This window comes from Misgurnus anguillicaudatus, chromosome 2 (assembly GCF_027580225.2).
Source record: "Misgurnus anguillicaudatus chromosome 2, ASM2758022v2, whole genome shotgun sequence".
In the NCBI taxonomy this organism is placed as follows: domain Eukaryota; kingdom Metazoa; phylum Chordata; class Actinopteri; order Cypriniformes; family Cobitidae; genus Misgurnus; species Misgurnus anguillicaudatus.
The window spans coordinates 11,200,001-11,223,630 of NC_073338.2; the positions used below are offsets into that span (position 1 = coordinate 11,200,001).

General features: G+C 36.1%; 2 protein-coding genes across 2 annotated transcripts in view; one reads left to right on the forward strand and one right to left on the reverse strand.

Annotated features, from left to right (window-relative positions):
• Positions 1 to 2,070, reverse strand: part of cntnap2b (contactin associated protein 2b) — a 51,007-nt gene extending 48,937 nt beyond the window's left edge. The window contains exon 1 of the mRNA XM_055201343.2: positions 1,679 to 2,070. Within this exon, the coding sequence (XP_055057318.2) occupies positions 1,679 to 1,757 (79 nt within the window). The 5' untranslated portion in view covers positions 1,758 to 2,070. The remainder of the gene's footprint in view (positions 1 to 1,678) is intronic.
• Positions 2,071 to 10,610: 8,540 nt separating this feature from the next.
• On the forward strand, positions 10,611 to 20,244 carry viml (vimentin like). The gene is made up of 9 exons (XM_055201355.2): positions 10,611 to 11,166; positions 13,159 to 13,219; positions 14,184 to 14,279; positions 14,538 to 14,699; positions 16,679 to 16,804; positions 17,683 to 17,903; positions 18,273 to 18,316; positions 18,386 to 18,471; positions 18,606 to 20,244. Exons 1-9 carry the CDS (start codon positions 10,673 to 10,675, stop codon positions 18,642 to 18,644), a joined length of 1,329 nt encoding a protein of 442 aa, XP_055057330.2. The 5' UTR covers positions 10,611 to 10,672; the 3' UTR covers positions 18,645 to 20,244.
• The last annotated feature ends 3,386 nt before the right edge of the window (positions 20,245 to 23,630 follow it).

The window sequence follows — 23,630 nt, forward strand, 5'->3', positions numbered from 1 at the left end:
CTTTTCCAAAGTGTTTTCAAAAATCATGCCCCCGCCTTTAAAGGAGACATTTCACAATACTTTTTTAAGATGTTAAATAAATATTTGGTGTCCCCAGAGTACGTATGTGAAGTTTTAGCTCAAAATACCATATAGATTATTTATTATGAATTGCCACTATGTAGGTGTGAGCAAAAATGTCCTTTTAAATGCAAATGAGCTAATTTCTGTACTAAATGGCAGTGTTGTGGTTGAATAGTGCAGATTAAGGGGCGGTATTATCCCCTTCTGACATCACAAGGGGAGCCAAATGTCACTGCGCTATTTTTTTACCTGCTTGCAGAGAATGGTTTACCAGAACTAAGTTATTGGGTTGATCTTTTTCACATTTTCTAGGTTGATAGTAGCACTGGGGACCCAATTATAGCACATAGCCTCTTATGGAACGGCTGAAATTCCACAAGGGGCGTATTTGTTCCTCAGACGTTACACAATAAACGTGACATCCGAATATATCATTATAAATCGTGAATGGAAAGTGAGATTCGAACGAATGTCCGGTAGTGAACTAATTGTATACAGTATTTATATCGTAATTCGGTCAGAAACGTCAAGATTGTGAGATGAACAAATCGTTTTGGATTAAAAGGCTTGGATATTCCATTTCCTTGGACTTTTGGGGATTTATGAACAATTTGTTTTGGACAATTTCACCGAAGCAGATAAAGGGGAGATTTTGAAGGTAAGTAAATATCCTAAATCGGCGCAGCCCGGTTCTAACAACTAGATTACAGTTTTATGACTGCTATAAATCTTATGATGCTTTGTGTGTGCGCTAAGTGGAATCCCTAAAGTCTAAGCTTTTCAACGATGTGCCGCATGACCGTATATTTTTAAGATTTAATGCTTCAAAGTTACAATGACATTTATGCAGCCTCACGTGCAAGGGAGGGGGTGTACCGTGTACGGCACAGTGATCCTTATAGGGTTAAACATGAAAAAGTCAGATTTTCATGATATGTCTCCTTTAATTGATGCAAGAAATCCTATTGATTTATTATAGCCAAAGGAAAACTGAAAAATCTGTACAGGATGAATAAAAGATAATTTAAACTTGAAAAGTAAAAAGAAAGTTCAAGTCATTTACAAAAATGGAAGGTATAACAAATGTGCTTCATGTGGTATTATCTAAATGAATTAGTACTTTAAATGACTAAATCAACTTGATTTATTTCAAGGGTCAGGTAGAAATTAATCACTAAAGTGGCAACAACTAGACATTAGCACTTTCCAATTCAGTGATCTTGATGCATCTGACTTATTCATTTTTTTATTTTTGTGCAAAACTTTTTTTGAGTTTGAGTGCACCTGAGCAAGTACTGTACTTTACAGTCATAAACAAAGCATACAAATCACAGCAGTATCCTAAAATATGCCATCATGATCCTCCCACTCAACCAGGAGAGTATTACAGCATGACATCTCACGCGACCGTAGGGCAGCTTGAAATCCACTTCCAAGACATTTTGCGTTCAATAATCTTTGTTTTGCGTTTCCTTCAGCATTTACTATGCGACCGTAATGCCAAAAATAATGTGTGATGCTAAATAGTAGGTGAAAAGTCACACGCTGACGCATAATAAGAACATTAAACACACGCACATATACACACATACAGTATAAATACTCGTGTACTTACGGGCTCCAGAACTGAGCTTCACATAAACATTAAAGATCCACAATATCACAGGCACCTGCAGTCCGACAATCCGTCGCATTCTCACTTTAATTCCGGTGTAAACAAAGAAAATCACGGCGTTCACTCACACCCCTCCCTGTACGGAAGAACTGAAGCCCGTCTGCGCTATTTCAGAGATATAAGCGCGCGACGTGCGCAATACAGCCAGCGTCTTATAATATTACCCAGCAACAAAAACCCCACAAAAACGACGAGAGTCGCATTGTTTCTCAATGCAGGTACTGGCAGAAAATCGCTTCAGTGAACGGTCGTACAGTCGCGCGATTCGCATTGTTACAGTGAGACAAGAGGAGGGTTTCCGGTACGATCGCTGTCCAGGTGCTGAAGTTAATGAGCGCTAGCGTGCACCCCCCTCTGATGAAAGAAGTGGTACAGTCCACCGGCGCAAATGCGCGACACGGGCGAGTGAAAGATAGAAAATGGGGTGGGGGTTGTTGGGTTTTTCTTTGAATAGATTTTTTTAATAAGGAAAATTCTCCAATGGGAAAAGAGGTGTTACCCTGCTCTCTACAGCGATAATGAATGGGGATTGCGATTTTAAATCGATAAGGGGCGGGGTGAGGGTGGGAAGACGCTTGTGAACAGTTATACATTGGGTGAACTATTTTTTTAAGGTCCTAAAAGCTGGATATTATTAAATGCGAATAAACACAAATGTTCTCAAATTATTTAGCTGCATTTCTGATGCTGACACTCTGGCATGAGACTTGTTATAAACGTGCTTACATTAAAACTATAAAACAGGAGTATAAACATGAAACAAAAAAATGGGAAGAAAAATGAGGGCTTTTACCAATATAGATGTAAAGTACACATAATTACATTTATGATAAGTATAAAATGGGTAAAGCAAATTTATCATTAATACGTTATTTTTAAAGTTCATTATTAACATAATGTAAACATAACAACATAATTCTGAAGGAACGTCTCCATGTCAAATCTTTATTTAAATGCATTTAAGGAAAATAAATAAAATCTATAAAGAATTTTGTGGAATATTAATATTTATGTGGGTCACTAAGTATCATGCAGTTATTATGAGAAATAAATGAGAAATCAGATGTCAGCATTTTTATTTGGCACCTGGGAAATGACGTAGCCAATACTTATCAGTAAAATAAAAGAGTGGCCACTATGGGGCGCCAAAACACAATCTAACAGTACACTAAAATCATGTTTTTATAAAATTACCATGTCTATATTAACCTTGCAAGTATTGTAATTGTTTTCCTAGTATACTTTTCTATTACATGGCTCAATAAGTTTTGATATAATGCAATAGCAGATGGTCAGCTTATGCATCCTAATGCTATCAAGTATGAAAGCAGTCCAAACTCAAGCCTAAACCTTACAAGTTTTCCATTTCTCCACTGAGTAACATGAGCTGTAAATGCACAGAAAACAATTCTAATACATTTATGGTAATCAGACTAGTTTAGTACATTTACAGCAATATACACTTATTGTAAAGCGTGCAAGTTATTTGTGTTGTTGTGTATGCGTTTTTGTGGTTGTGTATGCAGTGGTTGTGTATGCAGTGTTAGTGAGGTTGTGTATGCAGTGTTTGTGTGTGCTAAAGCTTGCTGTATAAGCAATGAATTCTCTTCTGCCCAGTTAACTCCATTCACTCCTGTGATGTAGGTCAGCATTCCACATCCACAGTTACAGACATTTACAGTCTGTGTACACAGTCTCACCCTGCAGTGACCTCTGTGTAGATATCGGCTATACACTGACCCCAGATCTGGTGCTTGAGCCTGGAGTTAATCGGATGATGTCAAACTGTTTATCAGCAAGGCACCAAAACTCACATTTGTCTACAAAACAATGCAAATACTGTTTGTATCAAAGAAAAAATTGGTGTGACATTTGTGGTGGCGAACATTCCTTTTTTTTGGAAGGTTCACAATGTGAATAGCAAGCAGTAGACCTGAACCTCGCTACCTCTCATTTTATCATACAATAGATGATAACGTTTTTTTAGGAATTACAGGAATTCCTAAAAAAGGCAATAATGAGGTTTTACCCTCAACAACAATAATCCCAGAATAAATAACATTGGGTCATTGTATTATTGCTCAATGCTCTTGCAAAATAGGCTAATACCCAACAACCTTCTCATTTCATGTCTAATATAAGTTTAGATCATGTAATTTTAAACATTTAAAAGCCATAATGGATAAATCTTGAAGACCTGGCAAATCTTGGGACAATTTTTAATGTTTTGAATGGGAAAGCACCACTCACATTTTTTTCAGGAAAGTACATTTAAAAATAATCATTACTGCAAATCTATTATTTATTACCTCTGCAGGACCTCCTGTTCTTTATTGCTATCTTTGTAGCTATGTTACCACAGTATAACAGCTTGACAATGAAGTTTTTTAGTAGTACCCAGCAAGCATACCAGCAAGACCAGCTTATGTTGTGTTTTGGTGCTGGTTTGCTAGTGAACACCAGCAAAACCAGCATCAGCACTAGCATTAGCACCAGGTAAACCAGCACCAAACCAGCATTACCACCAGCAGGGTAGTTGTTCAGTCAGGGGCAGTTCAGCTTAGAATGAAATCTACCTGTGGCTGATATTTTTAAAACAAGAGCAGCTGACACTGACAAATATTCACTTTTTTCTGATTGGGGTAAAGAGCTGGACACACTCTAAAAATGGCTTGGTTATTTTTGACCCATAATGGGTAAATATTGGACAGAACACATGCTGGGTTAAAAATTACCCCGTGCTGGGTTAAAACAACAATGTTGGGTTGTTTTTATGCAACCATGGGGTATAATAACCAAGCAATAACCCAGCATTGAGTCAATTTTTAACCGAGCACTTGTTCTGTCCAATATTTACCCATTATGGGTCAAATATAACCCAAACATTTTTAGAGTGCACAATACAATATTATATGGCTTTTTGAGGTTTTCTGTATAAATAATAGCATTTGTTTTTTTTTACAATGTGGATTTAGAAAAAAAGATAATCAAACATAATTTTCAAAACAACATTTTTAAAAATGGTATCAAATGGTATGCTAATTTTTGATTTATAGACACTTTGTCAAGGTACTAAATGATTAACATATACCATGGTACTTACTGTAAAAAAATAGCTGTAATTATGCAGCTGGTTGCCAGTAACTTACTGTAGAAGATAAAGACTGAAAGTGTTTTTTATGTTCATTTAACTTTGAACAAACTGTTGCCAGTAAATGTGAAATCTACAGTAAGTTACTGGCAGCTAGTTGCCAGTAATACCCAGTAATACTGTAATTTCTACAGAATTTTTTACAGTGTATAAATCTACAGTACACTGTAAAAAAATTCTGTAGAAATTACAGTATTACTTGCAGCTGGTTGCCGGTAACTTACTGTAGATTTAAATTTATGTCATTTACTGGCAACATTTTGTTTAAAGTTAAATGAACATTACACATTTACAAGTCTTTGTCTTGTATTTTAGTTTTACTCTGTAAAGACAAAGACTTGTAAATGTTTAATGTTCATTTAACTTTGAACAAAATGTTGCCAGTAAATAACATACATTTAAATCTACAGTAAGTTACTGGCAACCAGCTGCAAGTACATTATGGAATTTTTACAGTGTAGCATTATTAGTCTTAGAATTCGGTTCACATCTATAAATACAAATATTATAAAAATTTTCATTGGCTTAAGCCTTGGAATGTAATTAACAATATAAAAGTGTTCCTGTAGCTCAAATTGGCATTGAAACATAGAAACATACATACTGATCAAATGTTTTGGATAAAAGTGTCGGCCAAATGCATAAATGTAAATGTGACCGTGAGACTTGAACAGAACCTCATTCTGCTAACAGACCACACAGTCATTAGCAGAGGTGGGTAGAGTACCCAAAATCTGTACTCAAGTAAAAGTACAAGTACTTATACAAAAATGTACTCAAGTAAAAGTAAAAGTAACAATCTAATTATTTACTTGAGTAAGAGTAAAAAAGTATTAGATGAAAAAACTACTCAAGTAGTTAGTTACTCGTTACTTCCAATCTGATTGAAAAGAAGCGTAAAATCCCTGAATTTCAGACTACTTGGAGGGCTTTCACAAACCTCTCCTTAAAAGTCTCATTGTTCTGCTTATATACTACTTATATTAACCTAGGTTAAAGTAAAGCAGTCTATCTCAGTCCTCCAACATCACATAACGTGTCATTAAAAAAAATCTTAAACACACACTGACTGTTTTCTGACAGTTAACTGTGTCTTTATTTTCACGTTCACAACAAAATTTGGCTGCATCTGCCTTTAAACAAGCTTACAGTAAGCAAAAAAGAATGTGTGTGTCTGTTTGTTATCATGTTTTTATATGAATAGGTTATTTTCATTGCCATTAATGTGCAATTAATGAACATAAGGAGCTTGATAAAATGCTTATTTTAGAATTTCAAATGGAACTCATCTGTTTTTGCAAATCAACTCTACATTTATTATAATATATAAAACATGTTTCTTTAAAAACATACTTTATTCTTTTATTTTTATAAGTATATAGATTCTTTAGGAAGGAATTAAATAAAATATAATCCATTTTTTTTCGTATGTATTTTCTACATTTAAGTAAGGTGTCCGGTTATGTGTAGGGGAGAACAGGCGAAAAGTACCATTTTTCAGAATTTTTTTTTTTTAAGTTTTTAAAATTTTTAAAGATAATGTTTCAGACAGAGATATATTTTGCTGTGGTCAGTAACTATCAATACCAGGTGGAATTTTAAACAAATGTAAAATGACTAGTATAATTTCACTTTGAACAGAAGTGGTGAATTGTTTTTTTTTAACACAATAAAACAATGTAGATTTTCGTGTTACACTTGTTTTTATTAACTATACATGACTATGACCTCTTTAATATGTAACTGCAAACATATTTTGTAATTTATCTTTGTAAAAAATAATGAAATTATATTTTCATTTTAAATTTCAGTTTTATGAAATGTTTCAAATGCAAACAACAGTACAAACTTAAATTCAACAGTTTGAACACTATGAAAATTAAATTAATTAAAATTAGAATAATATAAATGGTACAAAAGTAAGTGTTACTTTCGTCCCGACAGGATCTCCTCAAATTTAAACCCGATTTACTTTTATTTTGAAAAACTCTTGAGAAGTCAAACTTCAGGATGTGTTAGAGCACTAAATAACCTGAAGATTGATGAAACGAGAAACACAACGCGTTATAAGAAAACAATGACCGCTTTTGGAATTTACTTATGGTTGAAAACACCTTTCTGGATCTACACCCGGAAAATGGTGAGTAAATAACGCGATATTTGTCAGCTCTGTCAAGGGTTGCGGAGATGCTGTCATAGTTTGGGATGCAAATGTTATCAGTCCTCTGAGAAAATTGCTTTGTTACTTTCGTCCAGCGTTACTTTTGCCCCGGTTCTCCCGTATTTTTAATGCAAGACTTAACATTATGCTGTTCAATTTTAGTTTTATGAGGAAATGATATGGAAATGTGCAGATGTGAACGTGTGTTGTTTGTAAGGTTAGAGTAATTTTCATTGCTTGCACAAGAGCGCATATGACAAAAACAGTGCGTGAAATAATATTATAATAAGGCACTGCACAAAGTGACACCTACCGCCGTGTTGTTTCATGTTGGAGCTTGAATTCCTGTATGCTGAGATGTCAGTTCGTTTTGGTGCACAAAGCATACATCGCATTATGAAACTATTCTTTTTGACCTTTTGTAGTGTAAACATAGACCAAACTTGAGCGTGACAAGCGTGATCTGCCTCCGATAGCTTGCATAGGTCATCCTCCGCTTCAGTCATCTCCTTTCATCTACGCGGGCTAAAGGGTGATACGTAGCCACCCCTCGCAACGCACGCAGCCTCTCTAACGTCTCGCGAGACTTTCGAACAAGCCATATAAACTTAAAAAATAAAATATATTCATTAATTATTACCATTTGAAAGTAGCGTAGTAACGCCACCGAATGTAGCGAAGTAAAAGTACAGTTTTTTCGTTAGAAATGTACTTGAGTAAGAGTAAAAAGTACCCATACTTAAATTTACTCTAAAAGTACTAGTTACCCAAAAAATGTACTCAAGTAAATGTAACGAAGTAAATGTAATTCGTTACTACCCACCTCTGGTCATTAGAGGTCTGACTGAGCCAAACTTTCACCTAGGAGACTTACACAAAGTGTTGAACGGTGCTGAACGAAGACACCACAAAGACTAAGAAAAAATAAACACAAAAGGTGCACATCTGAGTGAAACTGTAAATATTGAGGTGGACAGAATGTAGTGATTTCTAGCATTGCCACATTGTGCAACAAACATGTTTACACACATGCAGATATAAATCTCAGGCCTTTATTATAGATCAGTCAACCTCCGTTTAACCGTCTGCAGTCCTGGAAACTTTCCATCATCCTTTCCGTCGCCATAGTGACCTAAAATCCTTGTGCCCTTTAATTCTCAGGTGGTGATAAGAAGGTTTCACTGTAACTATACTCATCTACAAACTCATAAAATACCAAGAGTTCATTTTTTCATTACCAAGTTTTGTTTGCATTGTTTGGACATCAGTTATTAAACCTTTATAATCACCAACACATTATAACATTGTATGTGACTGGTTTTCATAATAGTCAAAACAAAAAGCAACAAACAGCCTGTAACAAAATGTTTTAAATAAACATTTCGATTCTAATACCTATATAATCATATTGCTTTAGGTGTTGACCTTGCATTTGCTATAACATTAAGGGTAAATCTGAACCCTGCTACCAACATCAGCGGCTAAAAATCACAGCACAGGAGATGAAACAAAAGAGCTTTATAGCCAATTATATGCATTTAGTTAAGAGCCATAGGGGTGTACTGAAAATTATAGCACTTGATGTGAGTCACTGTATATCTTTGTCTCAATGTTCATTATTAAAGAGTTTAATTATCATGTCTGTGTGAGATCCTGTACCTCCAGAGCAATGTTATGAATGTTAAGAACATAAAACACAAACTATAAATTACATAAATTAAACATAACGGGGTGGTTTCCAAGATAAGGTTTAGATTAAACCAGGACTAGGTGTTGGTGGGACACAATGTCACACATTTTAAGATATGTCAGCACAAGTTGATTCCCACACATGCATTTTAGTCTGGGACAATGCTTAATTCCGCCCTTAACTATAAAATATTAATGATATTTATTTATTTTTGTTTTTAAAGCTCCCTGCAAGATTTAGGCTGTCAAATTAAGCTATTTCAGATTCCACAGAAAGATCAAGATAAGGCTTCAATGTGGTTCTCTAATGATTAGTTTACAGCATGCAGCATAAATGTGGAATAAAAACAAAACGTATGATTGCAAGAACAAACAAATGAAATAAATAAATAAATAAATAAAAAGTTTTGGAGACAGGGTAGCTAATCTCAAGCACCAGACCTATTAAAGCTCTATTAATGATGGTCTGAGTTGTTTCAGTTTAATTAACTTAAATTTACAATTTGTTTTAACTTTCTTGCTATAAATTATAAAAATTAAGTTGAATTAGTTTAAGCTATTTCAACTTTATTTGTATAATTTATAGCAAATCCTTCCTAGTCAAGAAAGCTTAAATTAAGTGTAATTTTTTATTAAACTTAAATAAAAAATTTAACTACAGTGCACATTAAAAAAAGTGTATTTCACATAATTAAAACAAGTTAACATAACATGATTTCCTGTTGAATTGTTTCTATTTTATTGTGTTCAATGCACTTAAATCTGTAAAAACTAAGTTAATGTAATAATTTTGTGTTGGGACTACATGAATGATTTTTGTTAATATTATTAAATGTGCAGTGAATCTGTATTTTACAGCATGCTTTCCATGCAACTGCATTTGGGGATCAATTTTTTAAATAAGTGTTATTTTATGCATTTTTAAGTTAAGATAAAGATGTTTCATGTTTGTTTATCTTACAGCTTAAGGAAAGTTTGTGTTATACTTTTGTCTATTTTTTTACCATCGTGCAGCTGGTGATGCTTGTGATTAGGTTGTGGGATGTGAGATACTTGCTAACATGTGCTAATTAGTATGGAACTGACATTGGTTAAGTTGTTTCAACAAGACATTGTTTGTTTGAATTAACTTGTTCTGTCCTTGCTGAACACAGCAGAACTAAATGTGATAAAACGTTTTCCTTAACTGAACTAAGTTTATTGAACAAGCTATGTCCCAACACAATAATTTACATTTACTAAGTTGGTGTAACAAAAGATTATTTGTGTAAATGAACTTATTCTATTTTTGTTGTACAGGACTAAACTAATTGCATGTCCTTAATTTAATTAAGTTGATTGAACTGTTATGAACTATTTTGCATGGTTGGGTAAAATATGGAGGTACTTAACTCTTGGTTTAAATTAATTTAGAAAATGTCTATATTTGACCCAAAACAGTCCAGTTCATTTAATTCCATAATCCAACAGTTGGATGTGTCCATATTTTACCCAACCATGGGTTAAAACAGCATTCTCCCTTTCTAGGAATATTTTCCCCACTGAAAAAAATGATTCATTGAATTTAATCAATTTTTTTAAGGTAAGTGGTTGCAATCAATTTATTTAAGCTACATTTAAACAAAAAAGATTAGTAACGTAAAATAAAATATAAAACTTTTGTTTAAATGTAGCTTAAATAAATTGATTGCAACCACTTACCTTAAAAAAATTATTAAATTCAATGAATCATTTTTTTCAGTGAATAGGCGGAGAAAAGCACAAAACTCCCACAGCCTGCCGGACATCGATAGGGTCATTTTGATGTCACTCAAATCCTCCAGTACCGTTATGTGATTTGCATAATGAGCGGCTATAAATGAAGCTTTCCACAGACTTTCCTCTCAGTTAATCTTTACAATCCATACAAAAAGAACACCGACAGATTTTAGATATGTCCACATCCTCATACAGAAAGCGTTTTGGAGATGTCACACGCAGCAGCGAGTATTCCAGCCGCCGGTTCTCGAGACCTGTGCGTGCGTCCCGGGGGCCGTTTGGCGTCTCCGCAGCTCCGGTGATTTACGCGACCAGGAGCTCCAAGGTCCGTAGCAGCAGAGTGACCCAGGACAACCTAGACTTTAATCTCTCCGATGCTTTAAACGCGGAGTTCAAGACGAATCGCATGAACGAGAAGACGCAGAAGCAATCGCTGAACGACCGCTTCGCCAGTTACATAGAGAAAGTGCGCGTTCTGGAGCAGCAAAATAAGATGCTGAGCGCGGAGCTCGAGCTGGTGCGCGGCAACAGGTCATCGCGCGTCGCCGATCTATATGAGGAAGAGATGCGCGAACTACGGCGACAGGTGGATCAGCTGACCACGGAGAAAACACGCGTGGAAGTGACACGAGACAACCTATATGAAGATATAGAGCGACTCAGAGAGAAGTATGAGTAAAACATGTACAAAATACTCATTTAAAGAAATCATTTTTTGGCAATCAATCCTCCAGATCCACTTAGGCAATCTTTAAAGGGGTCATATAATGAGATTTTTTGAGCCCCCAGCGTCTTTGGTGTCCCCGAAGTGCTTATGTGAAGTTTTAGCTCAAAATACACCACTGATAATTAATTATACAAACCATTATCACGAAATTACGTAGCATATAGTCACGTAATTTTGTGAGTGTTTTCCGTGACACTGACACGTTTTTCCGCCTTTTTGCATGAACATGTCACGTATTTCTGTGAACATGTCACTGCCACGTATTTGTTACTCAACTGTTTTGTCCTATTTTCTGCATTGTCGCTTCGGTTTAGGGTTAGATTTACATAAAATTACATCCTTACCCAAACAAACTCTGATGCCAGGCGACAATGGTTTGAAAATCAAAAATTATAAAAAATAAATCATTGAAAAAAGCTATAAACCAATATTTTAAGTGATATTCCAACGCAAACACCATATCTAACCCTAAACCGAAGTGTCAATGGTTTGAAAATAGGACAAAACAGTTGAGTAACAAATACGTGACAGTGAAACGTTCACAGAAATACGTGACATGCTCATGCAAAAAGGTGGAAAAACGTGTCAGTGTCACGGAAAACACTCACAAAATTATGTGACCATAGGTATAATTTCATGATACAGGGTTGAATTATAACATGTTAAAGTCGAAATGAAATTGAAATGAAAACCTATATATATATTTTTTAATATTGTGGTATTATTAACAAATTACTTATCTGTGAGCTTCATTATTTTAAAAAAAAAATTGTGTGTGCTCATAATCTTTAATCAAAAATGCAAATCTCCTCCCCTCTTCAAATTGATCTCTCTTTACTTCCAGTCATAAGTATGGCAGGTGGGCGGGGTCCGGGAGAAGATTGCAGCGATTAGCAATTAGCAACATGACCCAACTTCAAACGATCCAATCAGATCTCGATGGACAAATTCAAATCCAGCCCTGTCTTAAATCTCAAAAGCCGTTTCATTCAGATATACGTCACCACGGGGAAAATAAGGCAATCGCTACTTCCGTTTCATGGCGACTTTAAAAATCCCATTTTGTAGGTCCAAGCAAAAATGTGTTGTTTTTGGGTGTGTCCCCCCAAAAATTTTTGAAAAAGTAAAAATTGATGATTCTTTTTCAAAATAATCATCAAATAATCATCAAAATAAGTTAAGCAATTTTAACTTCTTAATTGTGTTGCAGAATCTCATCACTAGTCACGGTTTAAAAAAAAATAAGAAGTTGAAATGACTTGTACAGCCAATTAAATAACTAAAAATAATTACAATTCAGTTGGGCCACAGTGTGATTTGTTTAAGACCATTTTATATTGTTAAACTAATAGTGAAGTTTCAGTGTTAAAGGGGTCATAGCGTGAAAATTTGACTTTTTTCATGTTTAAGTGCTATAATTGGGTCCCCAGTGCTTCTATCAACCTAGAAAATGTGATAAAGATCAACTCAGTAACTTAATTTGAGTAAGCCATTTTCTGCAAGCATGTGAAAAATTAGGTCGTTCAGATTTTGCCTGTTTTGTGAGGTAGGTAGCAAGGCGAATTACAATAATACTGCCCCCTTCATCTGCACTATCCAACCACAGCACTGCCATTTAGTTCAGAGAGAAAGAGGGAGAAAAGAAGGACTTGACAGCACAATTGAGTTTCAATTACAACAAACCACCATCATTGTGATCAGTGTTTGCACTCCATCAGCTCATTTGCATTTTAAATGACACACCCAAAAACGGCACACTTTTGCTCAGGCCTACAAATTTGCGATTTTAACATGCTATCTATATGGTATTTTGAGCTAAAACTTCACATACATACTCTGGGGATAGCAAAGATTTATTTTACATCTTAAAAATATCTCATAATATGACCTCTTTAACAAAAATAATATAAGCAAAGTCTTTCTGTCATTAACAGACTGCAAGATGAAATTCTTCAACGCGAGGAAGCTGAGAACAACACAAGAAGTTTCAGACAGGTAAAACATAATTGTGACAAAAACTTTAACCATTTCATTCGGATCACTTTCAAGTCCGTTATAAGTTTTTTCAGACTGAAAATTGTTTCTAAACACATTATAAATGTTAGAAATGTATTCCTATATGTTAGAAAGACTAAGAAGTACTGAATTGTTGAGTTACAGGAAACCATTTTTCCACACTGGCAATTTTCCACACGGTGGATGATGCACTGGAGCCCCCGAGCATGGCCCCGCCCCTAAAAATCAGGAGCGTCCATTCAAGTTGTACGTGTATTTGAAAGTTAAAAGAGCTTTTCTGTGAGGGGTTGTTGTTTAAGCACAGACAGTGGACACGCCCCCAGCATTTTTTCAAGATTTTAATAATTATTTTATTTACTTGCAGTTTTTATCATTCAAATTTGGCTGGGTGGTTAATAAAGCATTTTTCTGACAAACTCAGAACATATTTAATATTACTTTACATGGCCTTTAAATGACATTAGTAGTTGAACTTGCAGTAATGGTCTGGAGAGACAGTATTATAAACTCATACACTGATTGTATACTGTTAGAAAAAAAAATGGTCAAAATACAGTATAGGCCCCCAGCTGTCAATGGGGCAGTAAAAGGTTAATGTAACATTAGGTACAGATATGTATAACTTACTTTTGGTACCTTTTTTGAGATACCAGTATGTGCCTCTGAAGTAGTTACTAATATGAACTCTTTAGGTGCAAAGCTGTGCTTTTTGAAAGGGTACAGCCCCAGTAACAGTGGGACTGTTTGGAGAGTGTTTTGTAATGCACTGGTTAGTTAGGTTTTTGGCTGGATGTGATAATCCTATCAGGCGAATGGTGCCACATAGACTGCAGGGCATCGTGCCCGATCCAGATCCTTATTAAAACACAAAGAGCTCTTCACTGTGAGACCGCTGTTTACACAATACTGCTGTGTCACATAATGCTGTTCGTGTTTGATGGAGGATGTGGATAATGCGGCTCTTGCTCGCGTAGATCTGGAAAGAAAGGTGGAATCACTACTGGAGGAGATCGCCTTCCTGAGAAAACTTCATGAAGAGGTGGGAAACCTTTATATTGAATAATAATCATTTGATATTAAACAATAAACCTTTTCTGTACTTATATGCAACTTTCTATGTAACTGCATAGCAACCACACAAATCAATGTTGCGTTAAGGCAGCAAGTTTTGGAGAAAAACATCACTCGGATTTTCATCAGAAATTTTGATCTGGTTTGCACATAACACAAAACAAAACATGTACAACAGATGCTGAGAATGTACTGCATACGAATCTCTCATTCGTTCTCTCTGTAGGAGCTGGCCGAGCTGCAGGCACAGATCCAGGACCAGCAGATGCACGTGGACATGGATTTGGCTAAACCTGACCTAACAGCTGCTCTCAGAGATGTTAGGTCTCAATATGAGAACCTGGCCACCAAAAACATCCACGAGTCGGAAGGGTGGTACAAATCAAAGGTGCATTTCCTCATCATTTTTTTTGGGATGAAAAATTATCCTTGCTCAGACCAGTAGTTACACCCCCAATTCAGTTGCTTTTACTTTTTTTGTGTTTTTCCTTTGTGTACAGTGTTGTTGTGGGTGTTTTCATCCACTAGAGGGTTTTTTACTCTTAATTTGGCCACAACTTTCTCTCTGTTTTAGCAAATTAAATGATTTCAAATTTTTTATTTACATATATTTGAAGAAAATGCTTGGAAATTTTTCAAAAACTCAAAGATATACCGTGGACAAATTTACTACCCTTTCGTGTTGTTAGTGGATGAAAACATCCACTAAACACGCACGAATGCACGCACCCACACACACACACACACACACACACACACACACACACACACACACAAAACAAACTAATATGCTTTTATTATGGAGTTATACTCCATAAAACACAATGTACAAGCCAGAAATTAAGCTTTGTTTTTGCACAGGGCTACTAAAGGTTTAATGGTGCCACATGGTGATCAACAGTAAAAATGACAAATTTGACCTCTTAGCCAAAGGAAAACCCACCAACAATCAAAAATGCATGATAATAAGGTGTCATCCCTACTGAAAAATCCAGCTGAGACCAGCATAGGGTGGTGAGCTGGTTTTAGCTTGTCCCCAGCTTGGTTTTAGCTGGTTTTGCTGGTGTAGGAAGCTGGTCTAGCTGTGTTTTGGTTACATTTTAAGATGGTCTAGCTGGACTTAGCTGGTCATGCTGGAATACCAGCTGACCCACCAGCATGACCAGCTTTGTCAGGCTGGGAGGACCAGCATAAACCACCTTAAACCAGCTCAAACCAGCTACCACCTTATGCTGGTTTTAGCTGGATTTTTCAGTAGGGATAGCTGTGCAATAAAAAAAAGTGGTTATAATGGAAGTCAATGGGGCAAAAACAGCCACTAACAATAAATGAGGGAGAAAAAAATAAAAACTGATGCTGCACAAAAACTAAAAATGCTCCAATGCCAATGTTTTTACCAATCTTTGACATGCCCAAGACCGCGAAAAAGGTTTTAAAAAATCCAGTTTACAATCACTTTCTACACTGAAAATCTGTCAATTTTGGCAATTAAAGAGTTAAAATCATGACATTTTTGTGAAGATTTGGTAGTTTTGATCAGTACTGAGGTTGATTAACAGATGTATGTAAGATGTATGTATTTTATGTAAAAAAAAAGGTTCATCTGATACATTTTTATAGCCGTTGTGTCACGGTGGGATTAAACACCGAATAATGAAAACTAAAGATGAACCCAAACGCAGACAAAGAGTACGAAAATAAACTATATATTTATTAAAACAGAACAGAAACACCCACGTGGGGGTAAAACAGAATATAAACTAAACACTGTGATGGGACACAAACTTAAACAGGAACAACAGGAACAGATCTTAAACACGGAATACATGAATACACTACACTCTCAATAATTACGACAACGCACGCACACACGACAGAGAACACGAGGGCATTATAAAGACACCACATCAATGGGGAACAGGTGAACATAATTAATTACGTAAGACACGAGTACATAAGGGAGTAGGGTGAAAGTGACAAGACACTGGGAACACGTGACACAAATACATAATATGAAAACACGTGTTCCCACACAGCACACAATGCTGCCATAATCTTGCCCTCTGAAATAAGACCTGAATCTACACAAAGGTCTGGCAAGACCATGACAGCGACAAGACACTGGGAACACGTGGAAGCCACACATACTATAAGACTCCACATGCTCCCACACCGAACATAGTACTGTCATGGTCTTGCCAGGTACTCAGACCTGAGTCTAGTACAAAAGATCTGGCAAGCCCATGACACGTTGATTTTAGTGGATGTTTTCATCCACCAACAGCACGAAAGGCAGTAAACTTGAACAATGTAAAAGGGTTAATATACACAAGGAAAAAACACTAAAAAAGCTCTTCTTATGGACAGTTTGCTGATCTGACAGAGGCGGCCAACCGGAATAATGAGGCGTTGCGATTTGCCAAGCAGGAGGCCAATGAATATCGCCGACAGGTGCAGGCGCTCACCTGTGAAGTGGATGCTCTTAAGGGTGCTGTAAGTATATTCACAGACAAGAAACATACTGTTGTGTATGTACACAAAGCCCCAGACAGCAGACGACTCTGGGCCGGATCTGCACCGGATCAGCGCCAGAGCTGTTGACTTCGGCACAGATCCGGAGCGGATCCGGCCCAGAGTCGTCTGCTGTTACAGTGATAAAGCAAGCTTTGGTACTCATGGGTACGATAGAGTTACCTTCAAAATCTGTTATTATTTAAGCTGGCTTGATACGTTAACAGTTTAACTTTTTCGGTTTCAAATATTGTCTTTAAATTGTTGCTCTTCTATGACAGTAGGCTATGACCATGCTCTCTTAAAGGGACACTCCACTTTTTTTTAAAATATGCTCATTTTCCAGCTCCGTACAGTTAAACATTTGATTTTTTACCTTTTTACCATTCAGCTGATCTCCGGGTCTGGCGCTAGCACTTTTAGCATAGCTTAGCATAATCCATTGAATCCGATTAGACCATTAGCATCGCACCTAAAAAATAACCAAAGGAATTCAATATTTTTCCTATTTACAACTTGGCTCTTCTGTAGTTACATTTTGTACTAAGACCGACAGAAAATTAAAAGTTGTGATTTTCTAGGCAGATATGGTTAGGAACTATAATCTCATTCTGGCGTAATAATCAAGGAGTTTGCTGCCGTAACATGGCTGCAGGAGGCGCATTGATGTTACGCAGCACCCGAAAATAGTCCCCTGCTATTGAATGTTACCAAGGGGACTATCGGCTGCTGCGTAATAGTCCGGCAGCAAAATCCTTGAACTCTAGGGGAGCTGGAAAATGAGCACATTTAAAAAAAAAGTAGAGTGTCCCTTTAAATCCACTGACTTTGTCTGTAAATGTTCATTCCTGCCCCTGAAGAATGAATCTCTGGAGCGTCAGATGAGGGAGAGAGAGGACACCTTTGCAATGGAGTCGTCTTGTTCACAGGATAATATTGCTTGTCTGGAAGAGGACCTTCATAACATAAAGGATGAGATGGCGAGACACCTTCATGAGTATCAGGATCTGCTCAACATCAAGATGGCCCTGGACATCGAGATCGCCACCTACAGGAAACTTCTGGAGGGAGAGGAGAGCAGGTGCACATTGTCCATCAATTTAAGAATGAAAATTTTTGGACATGCTGTAAAAAATTAGCTGTAATTATGCAGCTGGTTGCCAGTAACTTACTGTAGAAGATAAAGACTGAAAATGTTTCATGTTCATTTAACTTTAAATAAACTGTTGCCTGTAAATAACATCAACGTAAAATCTACAGTAAGTTACTGGCAGCTAGTTGCCAGTAATACCCATTAATACTGTAATTTCTACAGATTTTTTTTACGGTGCAGTTCAACTTGACCTATCATTGACCTTAATTGATTTGGATGTATTTTTTGGGCACACTTATGTGTACACAACCAATGTGTGTTTTATACTGATGTTTGTGTTAATTTTCTTGCCTGTAGAATTGCAACGCCTCTTCCAAACTTCCCCTCCTTAAATCTGAGAGGTAAGTCACAAACAACTCATAAAAATGGGTTTGTCTATTTCAGTTCAAGATATTCTTGCTTTTTTACAGAAACAGCAATCGAGCCCAAGCTTTTAACAGAAACCGCAACTACTAAGAAAGTGATCATCAAGACCATTGAGACCAGAGATGGTCAGGTATGTGCTGATCTACTGCATTCATGGAAAAATGTCATTTTTGTTGTTGTTGTAATAAACCTACAGTTATTATAATTTCAAATTAGTAGTTTAATTTTTGTCTCTCATGAATTCTTCTGTTGTTGTTTTTTAAGTTGATCAATGAATCCACTCAGAACCAGGATGACCTGTGAACAAACGGTTTATCTTGCACTGCAATCGATCAACTGCAGCTCCGTGTGCCTCCATTTAATGTGATGTGACCTGTTTCCAAGTGCCTTTATGTGCCTAAATTAACCCAAAATGTGATAGCACACAAGCATTACCTGTAGAATAAACTGTGAATCTTTATTTCTCCGAAAGTACACCCTTATACATAAAGAGTGCACATTATCTGTAACTAAATTGAACATATTAAAGGAATAGTCTACTCGTTTTCAATATTAAAATATGTTATTACCTTAACTAAGAATTAGGGGTGTGACGAGATCTCGTCTTGGACTCGCCTGAAAAGTCCGCTCCCCTTCTCCCTCTCATAATGGGAGAGGGAGGGTGTTACTGCGCCAAGTCGAAGTACTCCCAAAAGTGCTATTACGCCATAAAATATAGTTCCTCTTTTAAATCCGCTTAGAAAAGCGCTACGTTTTATTTTGTACCACCAAACTTGCTCGTATAACTACTCGTCTTAAATAGGAAAAACGTTGATGTGTTTGGTCACTTCTAACTGTATCTCTAAATGGTACCATTGAATGAATGGGGCTAAGCTAAATGCTATCGAAGCGTCGCAGCGCGCTCCAGCGCTTACGTGCACGCACACAGATGATAGAGGGATGATTCAACAGTTCTTAGTTGAGGTAATAACATATTTTGGTATTGAAAATGAGTAGACTATTACTTTAAGCTATGTACTCCCTTTTAAAGAGTATCGTCCCAGTGACAGCTTTTGTACCTTTTTCTGATTTTGTTTAAGTGCCTGAACCTGCTTTTATTTTTCTTGCAACATTAGTGAGTCAAACATAAAACATAACTTAGAACAACAAAGATGAGTTGCTTTTTGTATTTTTAATTTGTTTAAAACAGGGGCGTAGCCAGAATTTTATTTTTGGGGGGTCCTATCCTAAAATGAGGGGGCAACTCATATATATACAAACTAAACATAAAAAACGGAGGTTTTTCAACGGGTATAAGTTTTTAAAATGTATTTAAACTACAAAACAGGTAAACCTTTTCTTTAAATTTCGGTTATGACATGGAAAATATCTGCACAGAACCTAATTTATGCCTGACACGCTTGTCTTTCTTGTGATTTTAATATTATGGTCGGTGTTCACTTTCAAATGATAGAAAAGAGATTACTGAAATAAATAATATAAGAATCATCAGTTGTTTCTGTACCTAAAGTGAAAAGAGACGATCAAAGTCAAAGCAAGCAAGCAGGTATTCTGTGCTAAATAATAATGCGTAGTGTCTATAAAACAATACATTTTAGCGTTTTTCTTGTTTTAAATTAACATTTAATGAATTGTATATAAAGCTTAGTTTTTATCACTTACAGTAACAATCACAAAATGTCATTTGTCGTTTTTTTCGTAAAATTAAATAAAAACACTGAATTGTAGCCGGGGTTTCCAAGGCAGGATCACATTTGTAATATTTTTTAAGCTTAATTATCAAATTTTTTTGTTATATCTTTGTGAAATGTTCTGTAGATCGTGGCTTTAAAATGTTATGAGGAATGATTAAACAAATGTTTATGTTGCCTTACATTTTACCTTAAAAAATGATATGAATGCATCATCAGTTTTGTCTTCGTTCATCACTTGAAAGACAGTTTTGGTCACTTTATCAGAAAGTTCTTTCTGTGTGCTGCTTGTGAAAGAAAGAAAAAAAAAAAAAAAATATATATATATATATATATATATATATATATATATATATATATATATATATATATATATATATATATATATATATATATATGATGTAGATGGCAAATTGTCACCAAATATTAATGAACTCTCATGTGAAGATGACAGCCTAAGTTACGCACAACAACGCGTGACATGAGCTAATCCAACCAATTTACCGCGCAGCATTTTGATTGGTCAATCAGACTAACAATTTTCTTATTTTATTTTAAGCAATTGGAAATCTGAGGGGGCCGGACACGTAAATGAGGGGGCCAAGGCCCACCCAGGCCCCCTCGTGGCTACGCCCCTGGTTTAAAATAGTGCTGGGCATAAATTAATCGCGAAAAAATCACTTTTATTTTGTATGCGATAAATCACAATTAATCTTTACCTAGCACTAATAGGCTTTATGCCCAGCTACACTACTTCCTGAACTTCAGCCAGCTCCTTGTTTCCTGTCTGCCATTATTGGACAAACGTATTAATCAGGTGTGTCTGATTATTGTTGTTGTGACTACTGAGGTCAGGCACACCTGGATTAATCAGTTTGTCCAATAATGGCAGACAGGAAACAAGGAGCTGGCTGAAGTTCAGGAAGTAGTGCAGCTGGGCATAAAGCCTATTCACTGTCTCTGATATTGGATTTTAAATTATTCTTATTTGTAATAATTCAAATTTTATGATGAATTGTGAACACATTCCTTAAAATTCAGGATGGGAATATTAGATTAGAATATTATGGGACTTGTGCTACTGTATAGGTCAGTGGTAGAGTATTGGATAAAAAGCGCAAAAGAACATTAATTTTTAAGAATGAAACCTTTCTTTTGTTTATTTTTGTGTTTAAAGATCTATTGATCTTGATCTGACTGGTTTAGGGTGACACACTGCCATCATGTGGAAAACAGTGGAAACAGCAACGAGATAATGAAATGGTCAGGTCAAAGAGGTCAATATGCTTTTAATTAATCTCTGTGTTTCTGTCATCGATGAGGGTTCATGTCCTCTATTAGTAGTTCATATGGGATATGATGTGTGTTTGTCCCAGTGATGGAGATTCGTTCTCCCTGGACACAAATGTTCCTGTTCCTCTTGGCTCCCATGAAAGCACACGGAGATATCATGTTTGCTATCATTACTCAGTGTATTTTTTTAAAGGAACAGTTCATCCAAAATGGAAAAATCTGTTTTTCTTATTAGCCAATATGACGTTTATTATTTGTGTATGTAATTTAAAGAAAATCATTTATTCACTTGATTCAGGACTGTTCAGAAATTCAAAAAAAGTCACAGTAGAATGTAGAACTGTATTTGAAGAGTTTGGTTCCAAAACGCAATAAATCCATTTTGACTAATTTGGGTAAAAACATGTTTTCTATACCGAGAAAGTGACAAGATGAAAACCACTATTTTCTGTTACAAACTTTCACATAGCATCTTTAGGTTATAAAAACAAAAAATTCAAATTCAAAATTTGATTTTCAAAGATTTATTATAAAAACAAATAATTTTTTCCACAAAATGAAACACTGTCACTGTTACTTAGGACGTCATCGCTGAACTTATTTAACAGCGATCAGCTGTAAAATGTTTTGGTTCTGCTGAATTTTCATTGGCTTCGCGTAAAATAATGGAAAGTTTTTCATAAGATCCCCTGGGGAGAGAAGCTTGATTCTGTCAGAAGAACAAGCAACCGCCATTTTCCGTCTCCTGAGTGTCTCTCACATAAATTATTAGATGTTGATGGCTTACGTTTCTTCCATGCCACAAAAAACCACCACAGGTATATCAATGCCATCAAAAGTATTATTTTGTTTTTGTTTGTTTGTTGATCACGAACTACAAGATGAGGAAAACTATATTCTGTGTACTCAACCTGCCGACATTGTTTGTTTACAGTGCGTGGAATTGTGCGCTGTGATTTGTTGAGCGGATTTATTGCATTCTGTGGAAAATGGGGAGTGCCGTTTATTGCGTTTTGGGGTAAGGGGAGAAAAGATGAAAGAATAACACGACGGATATTGTATTTTGCGTAAAATTAAGAATTTACTTTTAAATACTGACCTGATATAATAAAGCAACAAGCCCCAAAAAGCAGTGGGTTACCAGTTTATAACAGCTTAAGGGCGTTGTTGTTAATTGTTATAAAATGCACTGTAACAGCACTGCTTCGCGAGGCTTATTGCATTTAAAAAACGCTTACTTCATATGCATAGCAGAATTTCATAAAATGAAACAAATAAGTGGAAAACATTGCAGAAACTTTGAACTTTATAACCCCAAACCTCTAGGGTGTCACGACTGGGAACAGGAGTTAGGACGCAAGTGCAGAGTTCGCTAAAATGTATTTACAAAACATGAAACAAAACACGAGAAGTAAAACAACGGGCAGGTAAGTAAAACAGGAACATCAAACGTGGAACAGGTACAGACATGGAAGTAGCCACAATGGTCCAGCAATGAGTGTGATCACAGACAGGGGTATAAATACACAGACTAAATGACATACAGGTGTGATGAGGCAATGAATGTCCAGGTGACAACAATCGGAACAGAAACAAGACATGACACAGATTACACAGGCCCGTGACATAGGGTACTTTGGGTGCTTTTGACTTTGTCTTCCATCATCTATTTTAATTGTTTTCTATTGATTATGTCTTATGGGTTCCACGAAATAAAGAATTATTGTTGGTGTGATATAACAGGGTACACTCCCCAAAGTAAATGTGCTAAAAAGGGTTCTTCACAGCAATGCCATTTTCTAGTTCCCCAAGGAACCTTTCTTGAAAGCAGCATACCCTTCTTTAATAATCTGCAGATTTATCTTACACAATAAATAACTTTTTGTGCAACACAAAGATTCAGTGTTAAAAATAAAGTGTTCAAGAACAATTATTGGTTCCCCAAATAACTATTCAGTCAAAGGAAGCCCCTTTTGTATAGCCTGTAAAAAGTTTGCCCACTATAAAAAAAAACATTTGGGCAACTTTGTATAACAGATCTTTATACAATCAGACAAAGAATCAATGACATGTATTTCTTTATTGAAGTAGGAAGAGTTTATCCACTGTAACAACACAATATAGCACAATAACATTATTACGCAGGGCTGGACTGGTAATCTGGCATACCGGGCAAATGCCCGGTGGGCCGACGCACTTGGGGGCCGGTGGATATAATATGCTTTTTTTATTTGCCAACGACCTGCCCATAAAGCAGGGACAGCGGCCCATTGGTTAATTTTCCATACTGACACTGGGCTGGCCC